This window comes from Oncorhynchus keta, chromosome 22 (genome assembly GCF_023373465.1).
Source record: "Oncorhynchus keta strain PuntledgeMale-10-30-2019 chromosome 22, Oket_V2, whole genome shotgun sequence".
Taxonomy (NCBI): domain Eukaryota; kingdom Metazoa; phylum Chordata; class Actinopteri; order Salmoniformes; family Salmonidae; genus Oncorhynchus; species Oncorhynchus keta.
Genome location: NC_068442.1, coordinates 4336559 through 4361536, shown reverse-complemented (window position 1 = coordinate 4361536; position 24978 = coordinate 4336559). Strand labels below are relative to the sequence as shown.

The window sequence follows — 24978 nt, the reverse complement described above, 5'->3', positions numbered from 1 at the left end:
TCATAGATACCGCTGTTATTACAACTGTTTGTGTTCTCTGTGGGGGAAAACATACCGAATAATCTCTTTCTTATCATGTTAGTGGAGTGGAGAGAAGGGAGTAATGTTTAGGTTTTTTATCGTTTCCTCTCATCGACCGTCCATTGTGGAGTTAGTTGATTAAAACAGGCGCCGTAAGTATTATAGATCATTAAAGTGCTGTTGACTTAAACTTATCTGTATATAGAAGACACTTAGTGGATCTAATACTGGGATGGGACTGCAGTGGGAAGGGAGGAAGCGGAGGTGGTAACGGGATGTGGAGGAGTGTGAATGTTTGAGACTGAAACAGTGATGGCAGCTTCTGCTGGGAAACCCATTACCTAAATCTGACCACAACCGCTCCAGAATATCTCTCAGACTCCTTGAACGAGAATGCAGGCTAATATCTGGCAGCACAAGACTACATAATACCTGATTGGATGTCTTTCAGATCCGCAGGACTAAACTCATTACTTGTTGAAACATGAATTCCAAGATGGCGTAGCAGTCGGACGCGTGTTTGTCTTGTCCCTTGTAAATAGTCAAACTGAATATACTTTCATGCAACCTGCCTGACCCAATGTTGTAAGGATCTGCTGTTTTTATACTCAGTTAGCCACTGCTAGTGGTCTTCTCCGTTAGCTCGGACACCAGCCAGCTTTAGCTCGGTCAAAACCTGCCAGTCTGCAAAGCGCAATATCAACCCAGAGCATATCGAACTGCTTTTCTCGACTACGTCAATGGATTCCTGCCGCAAGCTCTGGACCATTACACAGGACCATCGCAGCTAGCTAGCTTCAACCGAGTGGCTATTTGCTGGCTAACGCCTCTGTCCCGAAGCAAGCACCAGTTAGCCTTGAGCTAGTCTCAATCTAGGCTCATCTACCGGCTAGCCGAAGAGGCATACCAGCTAATTCTTGGGCTGCAATACCTCTTTTGCCAATTGGCCTGGACCCCGGCCCGCTAGATTTCTGAACGCCGTGTCTCCCGCTCACCTAGCGTAGTAGCAACTATCATACGGCTCCCTGTCTCACCTATTGCTGTTCATAGGACCCTATGATCACTCGGCTACACATGCCTCTCCCTAATGTCAATATGCCTTATCTACTGCTGCTTCGGTTAGTTATTATTGTTTTATTTCACTGTAGGGCCCCCAGTCCCGCTCAACATGCCTTAGATAGCTCTTTTGTCCCACCCCCCACACATGCGGAGACCTCATCTGCCTTAACTGGTGCCTCCAGAGACACAACCTCTCTCATTGTCACTTAATGCCTAGGTTTACCTCCACTGTACTCACATCCTACCATGTCTGTACATTATGCCCTGAATATATTCTACCATGCCCAGAAACCTGCTCCTTTTATTCTCTGTTCCCTACCCACTAGATGACCAATTCTTATAGCCTTTAGCCGTACCCTTATACTACTCCTCCTCTGTTCCGCTGGTGATGTAGAGGTTAACCCAGGCCCTGTAGCCACCAGCACTACACTCATTCCCCAGGCGCTCTCATTTCTTGACTTCTGTAACCGTAAAAGCCTTGGTTTCATGCATGTTCACATCAGAAGCCTCCTCCCTAAGATTGTTTTATTTACTGCTTTAGCACACTCCGCCAACCCGGATATCCTAGCCATGTCTGAATCCTGGATTAGGAAGGCCACCAATAATACTGAAATGTCCATCCCTAAATATAAAATTTTCCGACAAGATAGAACTGCCAAAGGGGGCGGAGTTGCAATCTACTGCAGAGATAGCCTGCAGAGTTCTGTCATACTATCCAGGTCTATGCCCAAACAGTTTGAGCTTCTACTTTTGAAAATCCTTCCAAAAATAAGTCTCTCACTGTTGCCACTTGTTATAGCCCCCCTCAGCCCCCAGCTGTGCCCTGGACACCATATGTGAATTGATTTCCCCCCATCTATCTTCAGATTTCATACTGTTAGGTGACCTAAACTGGGAAATGCTTAACACTCCGGCCGTCCTACAATCTAAGCTAGATGCCCTCAATCTCACCCAAATTATCAAGGAACATACCAGGTACAACCCTAAATCCGTAAACATGGATAGCCTCATAGATATCATCCTGACCAATTTGCCCTCTAAATACACCTCTGCTGTCTTCAACCAGGATCTCAGCGATCACTGCCTCATTGCCTGTGTCCGTAATGGGTCCGCAGTCAAATGACCACCCCTCATCACTGTCAAACGCTCCCTAAAACACCTCAGCGAGCAGGCCTTTCTAATCGACCTGGCAAGGGTATCCTGGAAGGATATTGACCTCATCCCATCAGTAGATGATGTCTGGTTGTTCTTTAAAAGAGCCTTCCTCACCATCTTAAATAAGCATGCCCCATTAAAAAAATATAGAACTAAGAACACAACCCTTGGTTCACTCCAGACTTGGCTGCCCTTGACCAGTATTAGAACATCCTGTGGCGTACTGAATTAGCATCGAACAGTATGCAACTTTTCAGGAAAGTCAGGAACCAATATACACAGTCAGTTAGGAAAGCTAAGGCTAGCTTTTTCAAACAGAAATGCATCCTTGCATCCTGTAGCACTAATTCCAGAAAGCTTTGGGACACTGTAAAGTCCATGGAGAATAAGAGCACCTCCTTCCAGCTGCCCACTGCTCTGAGGCTAGGAAACACTGTCGCCACCGATAAATCTACGATAATTAGTTTTTACTAGCATGTAAGAGCAGTTGGAGGCCAAAGAAGGAGTGTTCTGGCCAACAGCTCTACACCCTCCGCAGCAACTTTCCCAAGCCCCCCCGGCTTCTCCTTCAACCAAATCCAGATAGCTGATGTTCTGAAAAAAAATCTGGATCCCTGCAAATCAGCTGGGCTAGACAATCTGGACCCTCTCTTTCTAAAATGATCCGCCAAAACTGTTGCAACCCCTATTACTAGCCTGTTTAACCTCTCTTTCATATCGTCTGAGATCCCCAAAGATTGGAAAGCTGCCGCGGTCATCCCCCTCTTCAAAGGGAGAGACACTCTAGACCCAAACTGTTGTAGACCTATATCCATCCTGCCCTGCCTTTCGAAAATCTTTGAAAGCCAAGTTAACAAACAGATCACCGACCATTTCAAATCCCACCGTACCTTCTCCACTATGCAATCTGGTTTCCGAGCTGGTCATGGATGCACCTCAGCCACGCTCAAGTTCCTAAACGATATCATAGCCGCCATTGATAAAAGACAGTACTGTGCAGCCGTCTTCATCGACCTGGCCAAGGCTTTCGACTCTGTCAATCACCGCATTCTTATCGGCAGACTCAATAGCTTTAACTTCTCAAATGACTGCCTCGCCTGGTTCACCAACTACTTCTCAGATAGAGTTCAGTGTGTCAAATCGGAGGGCCTGTTGTCCAGACCTCTGGCAGCGCCACAGGGTTCAATTCTCGGGCCAACTTTTCTCTGTATATATCAATGATGTCGCTCTTGCTGCTGGAGATTCTCTGATCCACCTCTACACGGACGACACCATTCTGTATACATATACAGAAAATCACATTGTAGGATTTTTTATGAATTTATTTGCAAATTATGGTGGAAAATAAGGATTTGGTCACCTACAAACAAGTAAGATTTCTGTCTCTCACAGACCTGTAACTCCTTCTTTCAGGGGCTCCTCTGTCCTCCACTCTTTACCTGTATTAATGGCACATGTTTGAACTTGTTATCAGTATAAAAAACACCTGTCCACAACCTCAAACAGTCACACTCCAAACTCCACTATGGCCAAGACCAAAGAGCTGTCAAAGGACACCAGAAACAAAATTGTAGACCTGCACCACACCGACTGAATCTGCAATAGGTAAACAGCTTGATTTGAAGAAATCAACTGTGGGAGCAATTATTAGGAAATGGAAGACATACAAGACCACTGATAATCTCCCTCGATCTGGGGCTCCACGCAAGATCTCACCCTGTGGGGTCAAAATGATCACAAGAACGGTGAGCAAAAATCTCAGAACCACACGGGGGGACCTAGTGAATGACCTGCAGAGAGCTGGGACCAAAGTAACAAAGCCTACTATCAGTAACGCACTACGCCGCCAGGGACTCAAATCCTGCAGTGCCAGACGTGTCCCCTAGAGAGCATTTGGATGATCCAGAAGAAGATTGGGAGAATGTCATATGGTCAGATGAAACCAAAATATGACTTTTTGGTAAAAACTCAACTCGTCGTGTTTGGAGGACTGTAACGGTTTTCTGTATGGGAAAGAGAGTCGGACCAAAATGCGGCGTGTAGATTGCGATCCATGTTTATTCAACTGAAGCAACACAAATCTAAATACAAACACTACAAAACAATAAACGTAACGAAAACCGAAACAGCCTAATACTGGTGCACATACACACAGAACAAGGACATCAAGACACTAAGGACAATGACCCACAAAACCCAACACCAAACAGGCTACCTAAATATGATTCCCAATCAGAGACAATGACGAACACCTGCCTCTGATTGAGAACCATATCAGGCCAAACATAGAACTAGACAAACTAGACATGTAACATAGAATGCCCACCCAGCTCACACCCTGACCAACCAAAACATAGAAACATACAAAGCAAACTATGGTCAGGGTGTGACAAGGACAAAGAATGCTGAGTTGCATCCAAAGAACACCATACCTACTGTGAAACATGGGGGTGGAAACATCATGCTTTGGTGCTGTTTTTCTGCAAAGGGACCAGGACGACTGATCCGTCCGTGTAAAGGAAAGAATGAATGGGGCCATGTATCGTGAGATTTTGAGTGAAAACCTCCTTCCATCAGCAAGGGCATTGAAGATGAAACGTGGCTGGGTCTTTCAGCATGACAATGATCCCAAACACACCGCCCGGGCAACGAAGGAGTGGCTTCGTAATAAGCATTTCAAGGTCCTGGAGTGGCCTAGCCAGTCTCCAGATCTCAACGCCATAGGAAATCTTTGGAGGGAGTTGAAAGTCTGTGTTGCCCAGCAACAGCCCCAAAACATCACTGCTCTAGAGGAGATCTGCATGGAGGAATGGGGCAAAATACCAGCAACAGTGTGTGAAAATCTTGTGAAGACTTACAGAGAACGTTTGACCTCTGTCATTGCCAACAAAGGGTATATAGCAAAGTATTGAGATAAATTTTTGTTATTGACCAAATACTTATTTTCCACCATAATTTGCAAAAATAAATCATTAGAAATCCTACAATGTGATTTTCTGGATTTTTTTTCTCATTTTGTCTGTCATAGTTGAAGTGAACCTATGATGAAAATTACAGGCCTCTCTCATCTTTTTAAGTGGGAGAACTTGCACAATTGGTGGCTGACTAAATCATTTTTTATCCCACTCTATCACTTCAGTTTTAATGCGACATTGTAATTATTTTGCCACTATTTATTGCCTTACCTCCCTAATCTTACTACATCTTACTACATTTGCACAAACTGTACGTAGATTTTTCTATTGTGTTATTGACTGTATGTTTGTTTATCCCATGTGTCTCTCTGTGTTGTTGTTTTTGTTGCACTGCGTTGATTTATCTTGGCCAGGTCACAGTTGTAAATTAGAACTTGTTCTCAGCTGGCACATCACTTGTTAAGGGGTACTGTACACACACACACGATTGCTCCTCCTCAAACCTTTAATAAGGTCAGTTGTAGGATCTTCATTTGGTCTGTATTGTAGCAGCAAAATAATCCTGCAGCAACAGGATTTTAATCCATAATGTTGCTTGATTGGTGCTTAGGCTATTAGCAGGTCAAAATGAGGTTGCATGAAAAGTGTAATACTGCTAATATGCTAACCGTATGATACACTTTTAGAAAGAATGATTTCCAACAGGGTTCTTCTGTTGTCCCCATGGGAGAACTCTTTTTGGTTCCATGGAGAACCATTTTTGTTTCCTGGTTGAAACCTTTTGGGTTCCATGTATAACCCTCTGTGGAAAGGGTTCCACATGGGACCCAAAAAGGTTTTACCTGGAACCAAAAAGGGTTCTTCAAAGGGTTCTCCTATGAGGACAACCAAAGAACCCTTTTAGGTTCGCAGGGTAAGTCTCGGCAACAGAATTGATCAAATTAAGATCCTATCTATACACAACTACATTTTGATCCAGGACTGGCTCTATCAAAAGCTCTAATTTTGTCCAGGAGGCTTCTTTATGTTTTGCTATGTGATGGTGGGAACAGGAGACATAATGCAGTCTCACAGGCTAGTTGTTGCATTCCAAAATCATTCTCGGTCCGATTACTCACAGACATACAGCCTTTTCATAGCAACGACTCCACCATGTCTTGAGTTGTAGGAAATGTCAATTCCTCATGTTTTGGGTTGTGTGACATCTGTGTTTTGACGTGCAGAACACAGCACAGAGGCACGTCAAGTCCAAGGTACTTTGACAAGACGTTACACAAAGCCCCATGATCTGTATCACAACCAATAACAACATGCTGGCTCTGAAATGGAAGGGAAAGACATCTTAAGAAGTGACAAAGCTGTTAAGACAGTCAGTGGTTCCAGAGTTCGAGATCCAAGTAAGAGACTGTGTTTTGTTTTATGATTATGCGTCCCTTGTTGCTAACGATGCTTGTCGCAGCTCTATTGGAGACTATATAAACTGAGAAAGCCTGTTGGAGTTGGTTGTTTAGAATTTGAGATCAAAGTTAAAGGCCATTCCCTGCTGCTGGTGATGGTTGCCTTGTCACAGGAGGAGTTGCACATTGAATCAGATATTCTGTGCTGTACCATGAACGATCAGCTGAGTAACCACTGATTCCATGTAAATAAACAACCAACTAACCATGATATCCTGTGGGTCATAACTGGGTAACTGAGTGACAGCAGCATCGAAGTCTTCACAGTGAATCCCTCCTGTGTGGATGTTCTTGAACAGACACACTGTGAAAGAATATTTGTGTTGGTACAACTTTTCACTTTTTTATTTTGTCGTTGTGAGCTCGACGTGCTGCGATCGCTCCCTGACAGGTTGTCATTGTAAATGTAGAATGGTGAAATCAATTCAATCAAATTGAAACGCTTACGTTGAGAGACTTGTTTGTAACGATAATGGTGATGTGCTTCTAAAGAATGGGAGCATATTTCTCTCGTGATTTCCCATGGTGTCTTTCCCTCTGTGTCTCGCATTAAGTAGCCTTCCGTTCCCAGACGTTGTTTTGATTGAAGTTACTGTAGAGGAGGAGGGATTTGTTTGGAGAGTCCCGTTTATTGTTTACCCAACTGTTATCCAGATGAATGTATTGCTTTCCTTAATGGCACGAGATAAATGCATGCATTTCTTTAACATCTTTCATTCGGTCACCTTATTTCCCTCTGATGTTTATCCATGTCTCCATGTCATGTAGTGTTTGTTGGTCTAGCATAGAAAGGGCCATATGGGAAAAGTGTTGGACACTCAGATGTATTTGCTTTTAACAAACCTTAAACTTACATTGTATTGTTTCAAAAATAAACGTTGATTTTATTAAATGAATCCGCTCTGTTTGTTTCAGACTAAAACTCCAGGTGTGGGTTTTGTGAAGATCCACGCTCCATGGCATGTGCTCTGTCGAGAGGCAGAGTTTATGAAGCTCAAGATGCCCACGAAAAAAGTACGTCAACTGTTGAATGACATGCAAAGGTTCCCGGCTGTCAAGTCCTTGCTTCCTCCATCCTTGTTTTTCTCCTTTCGACCTCCTCCTCCTTGAGAAGGAGACGAGGAATCAGAGGAAAGGAGGACGGAGGAAGCAAGGCTTTGACAAAGAGCAACCTTTTCAGACCCAGACTTCCTGCTAGGCATTGTTATCACCGATGATCCGTTCTATAGTGCCCTGGATAAACTCCTGGTGGATTTCTTCTAGGTATATGAAGTGAAGCAGTGCAGTGGTGTTGGGGCGAAGATCAACACATTGGTAAACAAAGCCACTGAACCACTTCACCCCAACGTGGACGAGAACAGGGGACAACACGTTAAGCATCTCTCCTACGCGTTTTCCAGGGAAAAACAACACTTGTGAGTTTACACTGTATTTCTTATGGTGATATGCAATGTACAAGGCTGTGTAGACTGTGTACATGTACGGTAACATATGGACTTCAATTCCTGCTCCAATCCATCTTGGTTTCAAGGACATTTAATGCACTTTTAATGTGTATGTGTATTGGCATATGGTATGGCATGTAGTGGCATATGCCTGTTGGCACACATCGAAGGACAGGCAAGAGAAACAGCTAAAGGCTTGTATACGTGAGTATATAAGTATTACGATTATATATACAAGATTGTTCTCTAAAGCCCCAATTGCCGCTCCTATCCATCTGTGTTTAATGAGCATTTCATCAACTTCCTCAAATGGACCGCTGTAGCAGCATATGGTATAACATGTGGCATACCTATTGCCACACACTGAAGGCCGAACAGAAAAATAGCTAAAGGCCTGAAGGTTTGAGGGCTTGTACAACGAGAGACTATCGATATTAACTGTGACACAGTTTAGGAAGAGCAAAAAAAAAAAAAAAAAAAAGGCTAGTTATAAATAGTATCCTAGCAGTTAGGAGCGTTGGGTCAGTAACCGAATGGTTGCTAGGTTGAATCCCAGAGCTGACTAGGGGAAAAATCTGTTGATGTGGTCTTGAGCAAGGCACTTCACCCTAATTGCTCCTGTAAATCGCTCTGGATAAGAGTGTCTGCCAAATGACAATAAACGTAAAGACAGGGTATGGTAAACAATTTCCTGAAAAGATGGAGTTACTCTACTGAGAGCTGAAATTGAACCCATTATTCTGTAACTCTTCCAGGAAAGAATTACCAGGAAGGACAGACATACCAGCTCACACATGATCTAGCCCAGAAGCAGAAGTCAAATAAACATGATGTTGATGTTTTGTTTAATGTTAAAAAAAAAAGTTAAAAAAAAAAAAGGTCTTGTCAGCTTTTTCTCTTACTCAAACAACACACAACAGTATTTGTCTAAGGGCATAAGCTATAAACAGGGTTATTTCTGCCTGCGTTTGTTGTTGATTTGTTTTGTCTAGAGATTGGGTGGGAGTCTATCTCGAGCTGCTGGCCTAATGCTGGAGTCTATGCTATTCCATCCATGCTCTCTGTTCATCTGGTGTAGCTGTACCTATGCTAACCAAAACAATCTCCCATGGGTTATCTATTACAGGTCTACATGACCTTTAAAGACCTTTAGGCCCTCTAGTCCCTGGATGGGCAAGCCTGGTCCCAGATCTGTTGCTGCGGTCTTGCCAACTCCACGTCGCGTAGCCATGGGAGTTGGCAAGACAGTAGGAAGAGATCTGGGACCAGGCTTTGTCCGGGGTGCCTAACCACTGACATCCTCTCTATAATTGGTTTCATTCCACGTCTGTGTGTAAAGCACTTCTGGGAAGGTCTTTATTGTGTGCTGGTACAACAGTAGGAAAGAGAGTCTCTCTTTATAATGTGGGTATATGACTTCAAAGACCAACTGCCTGTATGTCCCCAAGTTAACACAACGGTCTCTGTGCGTTTTCTGTAACAGGTTTGATTTATCAGACAGAGAATCCTTCTTTGACAGTAAAACAAGAGCTTCAATAGTAAGTGTTTCTTCATTGTGTCGGCCAAATCCTCCATTACAGTAGACTCTAGACTGCAGTCATTATGACCGTTGGTTAGATGTTCTCAGTGTATTGGAAACGTAATAGGAATGGGCTGTTCTGTATTCACTTATTCTTCACTTCTTATCTTATCAGGTTTTTGAAGTATTGAAACGTACAAAATGCACAAAGGCTAAGTATAGTATGGGTAAGTCATAACAGTCTGCCTTGTTTTTATATACCCGTCGTCTAGGAGGGGTTCTCCCCTCACTGGTTAGTTGGAGTGTTATATCTGTGCTTATGTAGTACATATGTATCATGCACAAGAATGCAGTAAGTATGCAGAATGTAGACAATAGTCTGTTCCTTGCGTGTGTGTGTGTGTGTGTGTGTGTGTGTGTGTGTTTTATAACCTATATGCCTGAACAAAATGCTGATTCTCAAATGGTCCTTTGGACTGAAACGGTACCTCTGAGTTGTCACTAGTACCCGAGGTGCAACCCCTTTTAAGGGCATTTGTTCATGTACTTGGATATGCCAAAAGCAGTGACTAAAGATCAACAGAATGACCTGCTATTTCATTTGGATTTGAAACGTTATTTTTTTCTTCTCTGCCTGTAGGGATCACCAGCCTGCTAGGTAGTGGAGTCTACACAGCTGCCTATCCGCTACATGATGTGAGTACTCATTGCAATCAGCATGTGTGTTTACAATAAAACTAGATTGTAGAATTTGTATCTGAAATGTGTCTTTTTGCAGTATTATGTTATTCCCAACCACCTGGCCATCACGTGTTGCTGTTTTAATGACTTTAGAGACATCAGCAGTCAATTCAACTCTTGAGTGCTGACTATACGACACATTTAACTTCCAACTTGACTGTCTATGGATATGATTCTTAATATTTGAATAGGTGTTGTTGAGTCCAGTCAAATAGGTCATGTGTTACAGGCCTAGGCTTGCAGTAAAGTGAGGTACATTATTGACACCCTTGATAAAGATGAGCAAAAATGACTGTATAAAATAAATGATTCAAATACTGAGCAATATTGTACGAAAAAATTATACTAATACAATTTCTCAGAGAAATATATTTTGTTTAATATGTTTTTTAAAGTTTTTTTATTTTTTATCTCAAAATGCTAACGGTCAAACTTATTGACACCCCTAAAGATTCTTATAAATAAAGTAGTCAAAATGTTGAATTTGGTCCCATATTCCTAGCATGCAATGACTACAGCTTGTGACTCTACAAACTTGTTGAATGCATTTTGCAGTTCTTTTTCGTTGAGTCAGATTATTTTGTGCCCAACAGAAATGAATGGCTAATAATGTATTGTGTCATATTGGAGTCACTTTTATTATAAAGAAGAATAGAATATGTTTTTAAACACTTCACATTAATGTGGATGCTACCATGATTACCGCTAATCCTGAATGAATCGTGACTAATGGTGAGTGAGAAAGGGTCAAAGATCCCCAAGAAATGCTAACCTCTCACTATTACCAATAAAAAGGGAGGTTAGCATGTCTTGGGGTGTGATCTTTGACCTTTGACCTTCCTTGACCTTTAACTTTCTAATCTGAAACACAACAAAAACGGATGAACTGCAAATGCGTCCAACGAGTCATTGCATACTGGGAATATGGGACCAAATACTACACGTTTCACTACTTTATGTATAAGAATCTTTAGGGGTGTCAATTTTGACCACTACCTTTTTGAGATACACAGTTATTACTTGTTAAATCAAATCTCTTTCTCTGAGAAATTGTATTAGTATAAAATAATATAATTTCCCCTTTTTTGGGGGGGGGGGAGCAAACAATATAGCTCAGTATTTTGAATGATTTGCTCATCTTCATCAAGATGTCAGTGACCCTAATCTGGACGAATCCCAAGACAGAGACATAACTCTGTTTCATTTGTCGTGCAGGGAGATGTGGATGGTGAAAACGTGGAGCCCAATGATAGGAAGGTGAGTGACATAAACATGACCACACTGAACCAATGCATTTTTTTTAGGAGACACTGATGTTAATATACCACACTGCAGCTGTGTTTCTGCTGCTGCGACAATCGATTGGAGTACAGCTGTGTGTGTTTGTGAAAACCTAAAAGCGCCAACATGTTTTTTTCTTAAGCTCCATAAATGGTTGGTTTTTCTTAAGCGCCATAAATGGTTGGTTTTAATCCCCCTAAAAATAAGCACATATTTGAAAATGTTACATTTATAGTCGAATTTGATATTTAAAAAATATAACTTTTTGTATGTTTTTAAAAACGTTTTTAACAGTTGTTTTGACCAATTTCATCTATAGCACCTTGCCATGAACATGTTTCTCTTTCAGTATTGATTATGTGATACTCAGAATCTGAGAAATTGGCAATTGAGCTGACGTACCGGTACAACCTAAGATGGGCCCCAATATGAGCGTTATAAGCGATGTACAGTAGGTGCCAGTGCCATCAGACTCTAACTTTGTAACTCTATGGGCTCCAATTGCATCTGAAATATGAAACGCTCATCTTAGTATAACAACATTGACTGGAATATAAATATGTATAGTGGATTTGGAACAGAGTCCAGCACAGATAAAATATATAAACGTTTTTTTTTAGAAATAGTATTTGAACCCAGGTTTAGTTTAGAGCAGACTCAAAGGTTTGTTTGGCTTTCCAACAGACATTCCCGTTCTTCAGCTCCTTCATATTTTCTGTTCTTTAATGGGCTACGTCCTTGAGTTTACACCTCAGATGTCATATGGAATTGAGGTCTGGACCGTGCTTTGAGGTCTGGAAATTGGCTAGTCAAGTCCAATTTGTAAGTCGCTCTGGATAAGAGCGTCTGCTAAATGACTTAAATGTAAATGTAAATGTAAGAGTGCTTTGTCTTTACCAATCTGGGTAAAGGGCATTTATGATGCCCTAAAACATAAGAAAGCAAAAAGGCATAATTCTGCCTATAAATGAGTTAAAACAACATGAAAAGTAGGAAATATCCAGCATCTTCATAGCTGTTTAACTAGGCTGCTGTGTGTGTTAATGGTGGTGTGGTGCTGTATGGGCCATCTGTTGAGTGCTAGAAGGAGGATCCTTGGCATCCCCATCATTGAAAAAGAGAATAACGACATGTAATTGAGGAATTCTATCTGAATGCAGACGTCTCAAAGTCTCTTATCTTCCTCCCCCTGGGAACGATTACAATAAGCTCAGCTTGGCAACAGAGGGAATCTACATAGCTCCTAGTGTGTGCGTGTGTGCGTGCATGTGTGTGTGTGTGTGTGTGTGCTGCCACATCCTCAGCCAGATGCCTTTTCATGTTTCATCACTTATCACCACCACCATCTGTCCCATCCCCACGATAACCAGAAATGTGTCTCTAACTATCCAACTGTTTACACTCATATAGCTAGCATAATCACGCTGATAAAATCAGTGCAAGCATAATATAGGTCACAAAGGATAAGTGTCTCTCAGAAAGGAGAGGAGGAAGAGGGGGGAGGAGGAGGATGGTAGTTTTGAGTGGTGACAAAACAAGAGAAGAAGCTGCCTGTCTGTAGCCTGTTGATTAACTAGGCTTTGTGGAGAGAAAAGTCTAGTGTGTTATGTTGATATGGCCTCTGCAGTATTTCAGTAGGATGGTTGTGGTGGAAACCCTGCCTGTTAAGGGTGGAGAGACAGAGAGACCCTGCCTGTAGAGGGGAGAAAGGGAGAGAGAAAGAACGGCCTCATCACCCTCTTGTGACACTGGCAGGACATCAGGAGGGGACAATTCCAACACTGAGCCTGCACTGGCATGGCCCAGCCAACCTCAGCATGTTGTACCCGAGGCAGAGGAGACGAGAGGAGCAAGGGGAGGAAAACAAAGCCCTGGCACCAAGCGTGCGTCACCACACTTCTCTGTCCACATCAGAGAACTGTCAACATCTGAGCACTAGCCTCTGACAGAGCTCCAGAGTTCCTCTGTGGAGATGGGAGGATTACACCAATCAGCATTTAATGTGTGGCCTGATGGAAGCCTCTCTCGCTCGCTCTCTCTCTCTCTCTCTCAATTCTACTCACTCTCTCTCTCTCTCAATTCTACTCACTCTCTCTCCTTAATTCAATCTCTTCTCCCTCCTAAAATTTTACAGAGAGAGAGAGAGAGAGAGAGAGAGAGAGAGAGAGAGAGAGAGAGAGAGAGAGAGAGAGAGAGAGAGAGAGAGAGAGAGAGAGAGAGAGAGAGAGAGAGAGAGAGAGAGAGAGAGAGAGAGAGAGAGAGAGAGAGAGAGAGAGAGAGAGAGAGAGAGAGAGAGAGAGAGAGAGAGAGACCCTCCTGAGGCTACTCATTGTTTTCTTCATTAGTTGGATTATCTCTACATGTATTGTCTGAATGTGGTATAAATATGATATGATGGCTTGGTTTCAGAGTACCTTGCCTCACCCATAGTGACACTGAGGTGTTGGGGATGGGAGTGTTAGAAGAAATGTTTGTGTGTTCTGAGACTTGAAAACTGGGTCGCACGCACACAGATCACTTACTGATGGCTGTGAGATCCACTATGTGACCCACCCAGGCACAACCTGATACCAGGGGGCCTTGTCCATGAGGGAATATACACTTTGAGATTCTTCAAATAGCCACCTTTCGCCTTGATGACAGCTTTGCACACTCTTGGCGTTCTCTCAACCAGCTTCACGAGGCAGTCACCTGGAATGCATTTAAATTAACAGGCGTGCCTTGTTAAAAGTTAATTTTATTTATTTATTTCCTTCTTTGAGCCAATCAGTTGTGTTGTGACAAGGTAGGGGTGGCCATACAGGAGATAGCCTTATTTGGTAAAAGTGCTATGATGAAACTGGCTGTCGTGAGGACCGCCACAGGAAAGGAAGACCCAGAGTTACCTCTGCTGCAGAGGACAAGTTCATTAGAGTTACCAGCACCAGAAATTGCAGCCCAAATAAATGCTTCACGGAGTTCAAGTAACAGACACATTTCAACATCAACTGTTCAGAGGAGACTGTGTGAATCAGACCTTCATGGTTGAATTGCTGCAAAGAAACCACTACTAAAGGGCACCAATAAGGAGAAGAGACTTGCTTGGGCCAAGAAACATGAGCAATGGACATTAAACCGGTGGAAATTTGTCCTTTGGTCTGGAGTCCAAATTGGAGATTTTGGTTCCAGCAGTCGTGTCTTTGTGAGATGCGGTGTGGGTGAACGGATAACCTCCGCATGTGTATTTCCCAACGTAAAGCATGTGGGGCCGCTTTGCTGGTGACACTGTGTGTGATTTATTTAGAATTCAAGACACACTTAACCAGCATGGCTACCACAGCATTCTGCAGCGATACGCCATGCCATCTGGTTTGGGCTTAGTGGGACTATCATTTGTTTTTCAAAAAGACAATGAAACACACCTCCAGGCTGTTTAAGGGATATTTTACCAAGAAGAAGAGTGATGGAGTGCTGCATCAGATGACATGGCCTCCACAATCCCCCGACGTCAACCAAATTGAGATGGTTTGGGATGAGTTGGGCTGCAGAGTGAAGGAAAAGCAGCCAACAAGTGTTCAGCATTTGTGGGAACTCCTTTAAGACTGTTGGAAAAGCATTCCAGGTGAAGCTGGTTGAAAGAATGCCAAGAGTGTGCAAAGCTGTCATCAAGGCGAAAGGTAGCTATTTAAAAGAATCTCAAATATAAAATCTATTTTGATTTGTTTAATAACACTTTTTTGCTGAGGGGGGGGCTGAGAAAGAGAGAAACAGAGGAGGTCTTCGGGGGACAGCATGTCTTCTTTACTCTAAAGACAGCCTCTCAGATTTACTTCAAGAGAACCATTATTTTTGGGGGTTGATAAAATGATCAAGGATACATAAGAGGCTAGACGAGATTATGAATTAGACGAAGATGAATGAGACGTGACGGAGTCAAAAATAAATCCGTCTTTCAGTAGTAGATAAGGACATTGTTGCGCTAGGATGTTCAGCTTCACAGTTCTACTCTAGCGCTTGACAAAAGCAGTCACTCAGCGAAACACTCGCATGAAGGGTGTTGATCAGAGACACAGTGGTGTCATGGAGAGGAGAGGGAGGACTGTAAACATACAGTAACTGTGGTTGATGGAAGGAACACACAGCCTGTGTCCCCAACCCCCCAATACTGTAGACTGTGTTCCAACTCCACCAGTCACAACGTTCCCTACTCCCAGTCTCTCCACCCTGTTCCACACCACCTCACCCCTCCCCCTCTCTGCCTCGCCTACTCCTTGAGCCCTCCCAACTCCCACCTCCCCCTTAACAGCCTCACTCGTCTGTACTTTACCACGGTAGCACTGTCTCTCTATTCGTCCCCCCTGTCATCTGTTGTCAGTTGAAGGAAGAAAAAGGAGCTGGCTTCAAACGCCTTTCACTCTCTCGCACCATCTCTCACCCGTTGGCCTGCGGGTCTCTAACTGCAGCTGATGTTAGCCCTCTGGAGTCAAAAGACCCATTCACAGTTATCACACACTCTCTCCAGCAATCATGCTTAGAGCTGAGACGGATATACTTGTCAGTGAGAGTCATAGGGAAGATGGGTCCAATGCTGAAAGATTGAAGTGAATGCATGTTGGTTTGAAAGCAGTATCTCTGACGGGGGACTAACAGCCAAAACATTTCCTCTACACTTGTTTGCCTCTTGAATGAAGAGATCAAGCAAAAAAAAAAAAAAAAAAAAGACTTTTAAACTCTCTTTTGAGTGTGGACCCTCTAATGCATGTGATGGTTTCCAAGTAATCCATCGCGTTGTTCTTTGTTTCAGCTCTTGTATGAGGAGTGGGCGAGTTACAGTGTCTTTTACAAATACCAGCCTATCGGGCTAGTGAGGTGAGTTAAAGTTTCAAATGCTGAACCGGATCTTGAGAGCTTAGATTGCTCTGTTCTTCCTCAATCTCTGTCTGGTTAATGTCTGTTCAGATCGAAACGTCACAATATGTTTTAATAATCTACATGTAAAAAATATTTTTTTTTAAATCGGAATGGAGAAAGTGTTGGACCTTACTTTCTAATGCAGCGTGTTGTTCATCATGCAGGAAGTCCTTTAAACGTGTTCTATTCTACTCTATTCTATCCAAAAGCTGAGATTGTTCTGTTCTTCCCATGCAGGAAGTACTTTGGGGAGAAGATAGGGCTGTACTTTGCTTGGCTGGGGCTGTACACCCAGATGCTGATCCCTGCTTCTCTAGTGGGAGTCATCGTGTTCCTGTACGGCTGTGCCAGTGTAGACAACAACATTCCCAGGTTAGCAACATAAGGCCCCATACACAGCTTGTCAGAAAACCAAGGGAATAGTCATAGGTTCTAGCCGACAGAATCATAGGGAATGTCTACGTGAGGTTACGATACACACAATTCGTTCACTGTGTGCAAGGGGCCGAGAACCATTGAAACCAAATGGAAAGCCCATAAAGTGTCCTCCGGAGACATAGCTCAAGTAGAGGTATGACATCACGTCCTAATCAGACATCCAATTGAATCGCTTCAAATATTGTGACAGACAGACAGCTTTAGGTTGTAGAGTGGTAAACACTGGGATGGTGACACACGGTAGAGAGGAACTGTGCCACGGTAACTGACAAGTGCTCAACTTGAAGCCGTGGCCAAAGATAGAACAGACAGACATGTAAACGATTTGTATTCAATCATTTTCACTTCCTGCTAGCATAAATAATGCAGTTTAATAAAGCATTGACAAGATAGACCAGGTCACTTCCTACTGCCTTAAGCTTAGTCTTGTTTTGGCAGTCCAGAACAATAAAAAGGAAACGAGGAAACGTGTTCCTCCGGAGACAGAAGGGGTGATTTCTAACGACCAACACCTGGTTGATGTTAGAATAGACGACAAGGCGAGCTGAGGCTTCACCCCTGGCTAACGTCTCTCGCCTCAGTCAGGATAGTTCGACACTGCTCTCTGTGTCTCAATTCTCTGCCACTGGAGTTTACAGGAACTGAACATACTTAGACTTAGCCTCGAGCTCCAGCGTTCAACTGTGTTGAGAGCCTGGCTCGTGAGACTAGAGCTAACTAAACTACACAATCCAGATCCCTGACATTATTGTGTAAATATTTTCATCAATAGTCACTTCAGCGAACTCTGAGCAGGTGTACATTCACCACATTTACGATGATTTATTCAATACTCACTAAAATATTATAATACTGTATATTAGATCTATAGAAGTCAAAAGTCCCTATAGCTTGCAGTGGTTCTCCTAGGATTTCTTTCAGCGGTGGTGGACAAGGTAACGAGGGAGGGGGATTGGATGTTGTAGAACGACTATGAGAAGGTCACTTCTGGTGATATTGTTTTAAAGACATTCTTCTCCAAAATGCACGAAAATGGAAATATCATCTGAAATATAACTACCGCGTGCCACTGCACTGTGCTCTGTTTGTTACAAATATATGATGTAACTTGTCACTGATATTAAAGGGATAACGCAAGAGATAATGTTAAATATAATCTTAAAGGGATAATGCAAGATTTTGGCAATTGAGCTATTTTATTACTTTACCCAGAGGCATATGAACTCATGGAGACCATTTGTATGTCTCTGTGTGCGGTTTGAGGATGTTCAAGGTAGTTTTTTCGAGGACCATCGCTAACTAAAGTTAGCGCAATGACTGGAAGTCAACATTTGTGCTAATTAGCAATTGCACTAATGCTAGTTGGCTACTTCCTTTGAACTGCATGGAGAGACATAAACGGTGTCCATGAGTATCCATTCTGCCAAAACCTCGCACTATTCATTTAAAAGAGCAGCTCTGCAGAAATAAAGTATATATATGTAAAAAATACAAATACATATTTTTGGGGAAGTGGCGGCAACGATTTAGCAGTGACGGGCCACAGCTGCTAAAGGAATATAGGGGAAACACTGGCTTGACAGGCTGGCCTAATAACACTGGTGGCAGTGAGATGAAGAGGGCTGACTGTTTGTCTACCCCCCCCCCTCCCTCCCTCTACACCTCCTTCCTACCATCGTCCCTCTTTACAGCATGGAGATCTGCCACCCCAGGAACAACATCACCATGTGCCCGCTGTGTGACAGAGCCTGTAACTACTGGAAACTGAAGGAAGCCTGCGGGACGGCCCGGGCCAGCCACCTCTTTGACAACCCTGCCACCGTCTTCTTCTCCATCTTCATGGCCCTCTGGGGTAAGAGGCTGAGGCTCGTCCGCACCACATAACAGAACAGCACAACTTGATTTCTGTCTGTAGGATTGTAAGGACACTGTCTGTGCCTGTAGGATTTATTTAACAGGGACAAATGCTCAATAATCAACCACTCGGACAGTACTGTGAAGCCCAGCGATAGACTAGCATCCTGTCCATGGGCTGGACTTGTACATCAAGCTGCCGCACACTACTAAAACGGGAAATAGACTATTGCCCCAATGGGCCGTTCTTGCCTGTACAAGATGATACTAAAATGTAACAGTTCCGGACTTAGCTAGACAGTTCATTTTTATCCGAAGTGCATCTCAACTTTTGTAAAAAAATATAAAAAAATAAAAAAAATGTAAAATGATATAGGCCACTTAGCAGATGTGTTTATCCAAAGTGTTCAAACATGGAGATAGTTGTGTGCTTAGAGGGGCACAGTTAGACAGACTATTTCCTCTGTACGGCCTCCCACCTGCGACTGACAGTACAGTACATATGTTTTTAGTGTGTGTATGTGATCCCTGCAGGAAATGAACCTACGGCCTTGGCGTCGGTAGCGACTGAGCCACACAGGACCCCTCGAAACAATAGGACAAACTCCTGTTTCTCATCTATTTTCTTCTTCCAGATGTTTAGTCTCCCGGGTTGTCTTCTTTCTTTCTTTCTTCCGTTAATTTCCGACCATCTGCATCCACTATTCTCTCTTTCCTCTATGGCTGTCCAAGCAACACTAAGCCCCGTAGACTAGACTGTACAGTGTCTTACTGAAGTGAATTAAACCACGTTCACTTTAAAAAACGGACTCTTTGGTGATGCATTCCTGTGCTCTGTTCAGTGTCACAGTAACGATGGGCCTGTGTGGCCTGAGACTGAAGGGAGGAAGCAATAGACTGGAGCACTGTATGAGGGCACAGGGATTTATTTGTGTGTGTTATTTTCACTACTGGGCGTTATCATCTGGCGGTGATGTGACAGGCGTGGATGAGGCTTTGTAGGATACAGCACAGTACACGGTTCAAGTAGTACAGTATGTTGTGTCTCGTTGTTGTTCAACTAGGGAAAGCGTGATGCAACTGGGGTCCCTCGCTGTTGGAAGTAGGACGTAGGGCAGTAACGATCTACTAGGATTAAAGGTGCCATTATGAAGGGCGTTTCAGGCCAACCGAAGTCAAATAAATGATGCATATTTTTAAATAATTGTCTGTATGCCCTCCCTGCCTCTGTTGTCAGAGTCAATATTGTGAGCACAAAATGATGTTTTGGTTATCCACAAATGTACATACCAGCATCCCTAATGTAGTCAGATACCTGTACACATTGTCATCCTCCACATAGGGGTTGTTTTTCATTCAGTCGCTCGACGTCAAGACTATGGGAAACAGTATTTTAATTTTAATTGTACCTTTATTTTACTAGGCTAGTCAGTTAAGAACAAATTCTTATTTTTCAATGACGGCCTAGGAACAGTGGGTTAACTGCCAGTTCAGGGGCAGAACGACAGATTTGTACCTTGTCAGCTCGGGGATTCGAACGTCTCGCTCATCCAGGCTCCTTCATCCCGGGTCACTCATCCAGTCTCGGCGTATCCACTCTTGCCAAGACGCTTTCGTGGATGACCATTATACGGAGGAAATGTAGAACATGCTATCGCCACAGGTGCCTGTCTGCATATAGACTGCCACCGCCCTTGCTGTTCCACTGGACTAGAAAATACCTACCTTCAATCCATGTCATCTCCACACTGAGTTTCACACGTTTAGCCCCTCATCCCACACATGTGGCAATTGATCATTTTGCTCATTATACATGTAATAATTGATCACTGCAATCTTAATTTTAGCACCTTTATTATGCCGCGCTAATTATCCTTCTAGTCTGGCTGAGGAGCCATAATTGGACTGCCAGAGTCACTGATAATAACTAATACAAATATACTATTTAACAGACACTTTCATCCTAAGCATCGTACAGTCGTGCACGCGTGCGTTTTATGTACGGCTGGCGCCAGGAATTGAACCCATAACCCTGACAGCGCAAGCAGCACGTTCCACCAACTGAGCCACGCAGGACACCCGTCCACGTAACTTTCTGCATAATCTGCCCAATGTTGAATAAAACTGCTGAATAAAACACTTTAAGGAGATTGAATGGCGGGACTGGAGGGAGGGACTGACACTCTTGTTGATATTGCGGATAATGTTCTTCCTGCGTTCAACGGGGCTCTCTTAGCGTTAACTCTTAACCGCGTCGTGTTTCTGCAGCTGCCATGTTCATGGAGCACTGGAAGAGGAGACAGATGCGTCTCAACTACGAATGGGATTTGACCGGCTTCGAGGAGGAGGAGGTGAGTGCTCTCCTGTCGGTGTCTTGCATTCCACTGCTATTTGTTTGTGAATGTGAGCGCCATATTGTAGACTGACCAACGGCTGCCGCGAGTTGTTGTTTGTTTGCTCTTACTTCCCGGGAATATTTTCTCCACAAATAGTTAATTATTCATAATTCCCTCACGAGCCATGGAAAACTGAATAGAAGAGAAAATGTGGCTTAACTACATTTCAGTTGTCTTGTCAGTGTTGTTTTATTTGGAGACAGTAATATTAACTGTCACGATAGACTATGACGGAATTTTTCTTTTTTCTTCAAGTCCATTTTCAAAAAGATTAAGGTTGAGAGATTTTTGTAACTCTCTTGTCCTCCTCTTTCCCCCGTGGGTACCTACAGGAAGAGCTGAAGGTTTGGAACATTTCATTTTACACAAATATCCTTTTCCCCCTCGGTCACCATCTGGCTTTGCTACCCCCCACACTTGCTCTTCTTCTTCAGACTGTCCATGGACACCTTCACGCCCTCCTAAAGCACCCACAAACTACCACGACCCATTGAACCACTACTCCTTCTCTGAATGCCATCTAGGGTTACAAAATTCTGCAAACTTCCAACTGGGGCTTGCTGTATAATACCTGGGAATTTTACAACCCTAATGGCCACTGCTTCTGGCCTGCTTTACAGCACCTGAAACATCCTGTCTCCTTGGAGTCGGATGCCAGGTCCAGCTCACCAGCCCACAATCTCCTGGCCTGGCCAGTCCTCTCTCTGTCTTTCTCTGTCTCCCCTGACCTGTCCCCTCTGCAAAGATCCATCCTGCTCCAGACCAGCAGCAACTGCAGCCTTGTCTTTGTGATAATGTCCTACCCATCTCAGTAGAAATAGGTAGAACCTGACTTGGTACCAGCAACTGCAGACAACTGTAGTCTTTGAAAATATTCAACCTACTTTATTTATACTGTAGAACTTGACTTGACTGTATAACCTCACCTCGACGCCGGGTTTGTTCACCCAGTTGGACGGACAGTGACATCCTTAACGGCTGTATTAAATTCTGCACCTGATGGGAGGATTCTATGTATCCCAGTCAGTCCTCATACAGTGTTAAGTGCTTCTGCCTCTATTACATCCTTAGGACCACCCGAGAGCTGAGTACGAGCTCTGCGTTATGCAGAAGTCCCTGAAGAAAGAACACAAGACGCAGAAGGTACTGATTGCTTATTCCTGGGTTTTTGCTGTCATCCAACTTCTTCTGTGAATTGATTTGCAGTCTCTTCTTGACTCCTGATGTTTGGAAAAGTGTTTGCCTCTTACATAATGATTCAATCCTCTCCTGTGGTGGATTGACGTGACACTCGTACCACACAGGTCTTAAAAGACTACAGTGAGATTGTATGTCTTATAACAGTCTTTACGCCTTTACTTGACAAGCGTGTGTTTTGTCTTGTCTTCTTTTACCTCTTTGTCTTGTGGTTTGTTGTGTTTGTGTCCTCTGACTGTATGAAGCCTACAGAGATAGCAGAAGAACCAACAAACAAATGGAAGCAAACGGTTCAATCTGCCATGGCTGGGCTTAAACTGGTACTTTTAGTGTCCTCACTCCTCCTCCTGGCCTATTTCAATGAATAGAGAGAAACTGCTCTTTTGTCTGTAAAGCATGTTGCACATTTTCACAACAATTCCCAGTACAAAGTACAAATAGAGTATAAGGGTTACAGTAAGATGTGACTTGACATCTCTGTCCATTTGACCTAAACAGCCCCCTCACTAAGACCCCACCCCCCCCCACACACACACATACATACACTCTCTCTCTCACTCTCACACTCACACTCACACTCTCTCACACACAACACACACATACTCTCACACACTCTCACACACACACACACACACACACACACACACACACACACACACACACACACACACACACACACACACACACACACACACACACACACACACACACACACACACACACACACACACACACACACACACAAATGACCATGTACACACACACACATGCACATACGCACACTGTCACCGTCTGTCAGAACCAGTGCACTTCTTTCTTGACTTTCTTGTTCTTTTATTTGTTGTTCTATTCTGTGTAACTTGAATCTGAATTCTCCATGGCGATAGTGCCTGGATCGCCATAGTGACAGTGCCTGGTGCTTGGTGCATGTTGAAAATGTCCTGGTAATGAGATGGAGACTGTATTGGTTTGTTTTCTTGTACTTCCATGGACAGCATGTTAGCCTGTTCTGTTCCAAAATGGCTGCTGGAAGGTGCTGACCCCTTCATTGACTTGGCTCCGTCAAAAATGCCACCCCATTCCATATACCGTGCCCTACTTTTGACCGATGCCGTAGGGCTTGTTACAGGGCTCTGGTCGAAAATAGTGCACTACTGTATGAAGGGAATAAGGTGCCATTTTAGACACTAGTCATGTTCTGCCTGAGATTTGCTGCATAGAGAATGGAATGATGAGAACGATGAATGACTAAATGCTTGAAATATACAGTGAATAAACTGTTGGAACACTGTCGTCTTGACTTCCAGGCTTGAATAATTCAGTTCGAAACGTTTATTTCGGCGTAATGGTTTGTCAGCATCAAAACACCAGCTTTTCTCCTCTCTCCCATCCTCCTCCATTTCTGTTTGGATTCTTCTGCTGACTGGCTGCGATGTTTTCCACGTGCCAACAGTAACAGTAGACTTGGCTGCACCTCCCATAGATCTGAATATTTTCTCCCCTCTTTTAGACTGAAAAAGAAAAGCTGACCTGCAGAGACCGGTTACCAGCATACATGACCAACATCGTCATGATGCTTCTGATGGTGAGTCCAACCCATTTAGCAAAGCACAACTGCCAAGGGGCATTTAAGATTGAACCACATGCATCGTACAGACTTCTAATACCGTACATTGTTCATAAAACAAGAAACGCTACGTCTATAGAATAAACACACAGGGAGCTATTCAACATTCAAAATGATGTCATTGTTGACGCTCCCTGTGTGTTTATTCTATAGACGTAGCGTTTCTTGTAGTGCCTTCATCTCAATCCCCTCTTTCCGACGATATAAAGTTTGTGCGTATTCCATAACATGGGGCTTGTGAAAGCGGTATTTTTCGACACGTGAGAGGATCCAGGCAAGAAAATCGTCACAAACTCGTCTGTAAAACCTGAACCGTTTTGCGCTACAAACTAATATGTCACTCATGAACAAGTCAGTGTTGGTGGTTTGGTTCTACGACATCCAAAAACTTTCCGGCAGTCGTCTGAACTCTCTGTTGTGGATGTCCTCATTTCAAAGAGGTTTTCTCACAAAACTGACTCTCCAGACCGAACCGTCGGAGCTACAAACTAATATGTCACCAATATCGAAAGGGGTGACTCTCACAAAGGTGTCGGCTTCAGAGGAGTGGTCTGAAGGTAAAACAGTACCGGGCTTTAAAAATGCCAAAAAGTGTATAGGGGGTCAAATGTGTCACGAATAACGTGAGTAAACATGGGTCGAAACATTAGATATGGGACAGACACTTTGAAACCTTAATTATTCATTATCGTTTATTTTCTGACTGTCTGTTTTGCCATGTACAGATGTGTTATTCAATGTGTCTCTATTGTCTATAGCAGTAAAGGTCAAATTTTCATCAAATATTTTGTATGTATATATTTTTATACCTACAGTGGTCCTAAAATTCTAAATCAAATGGATAAATTCTGAATTTTATTACCATCTTAAAAGAATTCCATACGTTAGCTTAGTAGATATTTTAATCTAAGGGCTTAGACCTACAATTCCTAAACTGTGTAACAGATGATACTGTACCTAAGCGTTTGACGGCACGCTGGAAA

The 24978-nt window shown here is 43.3% G+C and overlaps 1 protein-coding gene across 4 annotated transcripts in view; it reads left to right on the top strand.

Annotated features, from left to right (window-relative positions):
- The window catches only part of LOC118400948 (anoctamin-1-like), a 63682-nt gene that overhangs the window by 17924 nt on the left and 20780 nt on the right, over window positions 1-24978 (top strand). For 2 of the 4 annotated variants that reach the window (XM_035797991.2, XM_035797990.2), the window contains 13 exons: window positions 7523-7621; window positions 7871-8022; window positions 9536-9590; window positions 9747-9798; window positions 10212-10267; window positions 11528-11569; window positions 16377-16441; window positions 16721-16855; window positions 18613-18773; window positions 21044-21126; window positions 22243-22314; window positions 22614-22688; window positions 23879-23953. In XM_035797991.2, the coding sequence (XP_035653884.1) occupies window positions 7523-7621; window positions 7871-8022; window positions 9536-9590; window positions 9747-9798; window positions 10212-10267; window positions 11528-11569; window positions 16377-16441; window positions 16721-16855; window positions 18613-18773; window positions 21044-21126; window positions 22243-22314; window positions 22614-22688; window positions 23879-23953 (1122 nt within the window). The remainder of the gene's footprint in view (window positions 1-7522; window positions 7622-7870; window positions 8023-9535; window positions 9591-9746; window positions 9799-10211; window positions 10268-11527; window positions 11570-16376; window positions 16442-16720; window positions 16856-18612; window positions 18774-21043; window positions 21127-22242; window positions 22315-22613; window positions 22689-23878; window positions 23954-24978) is intronic. The other 2 variants (XM_035797996.2, XM_035797994.2) reach the window with 1 other exon arrangement.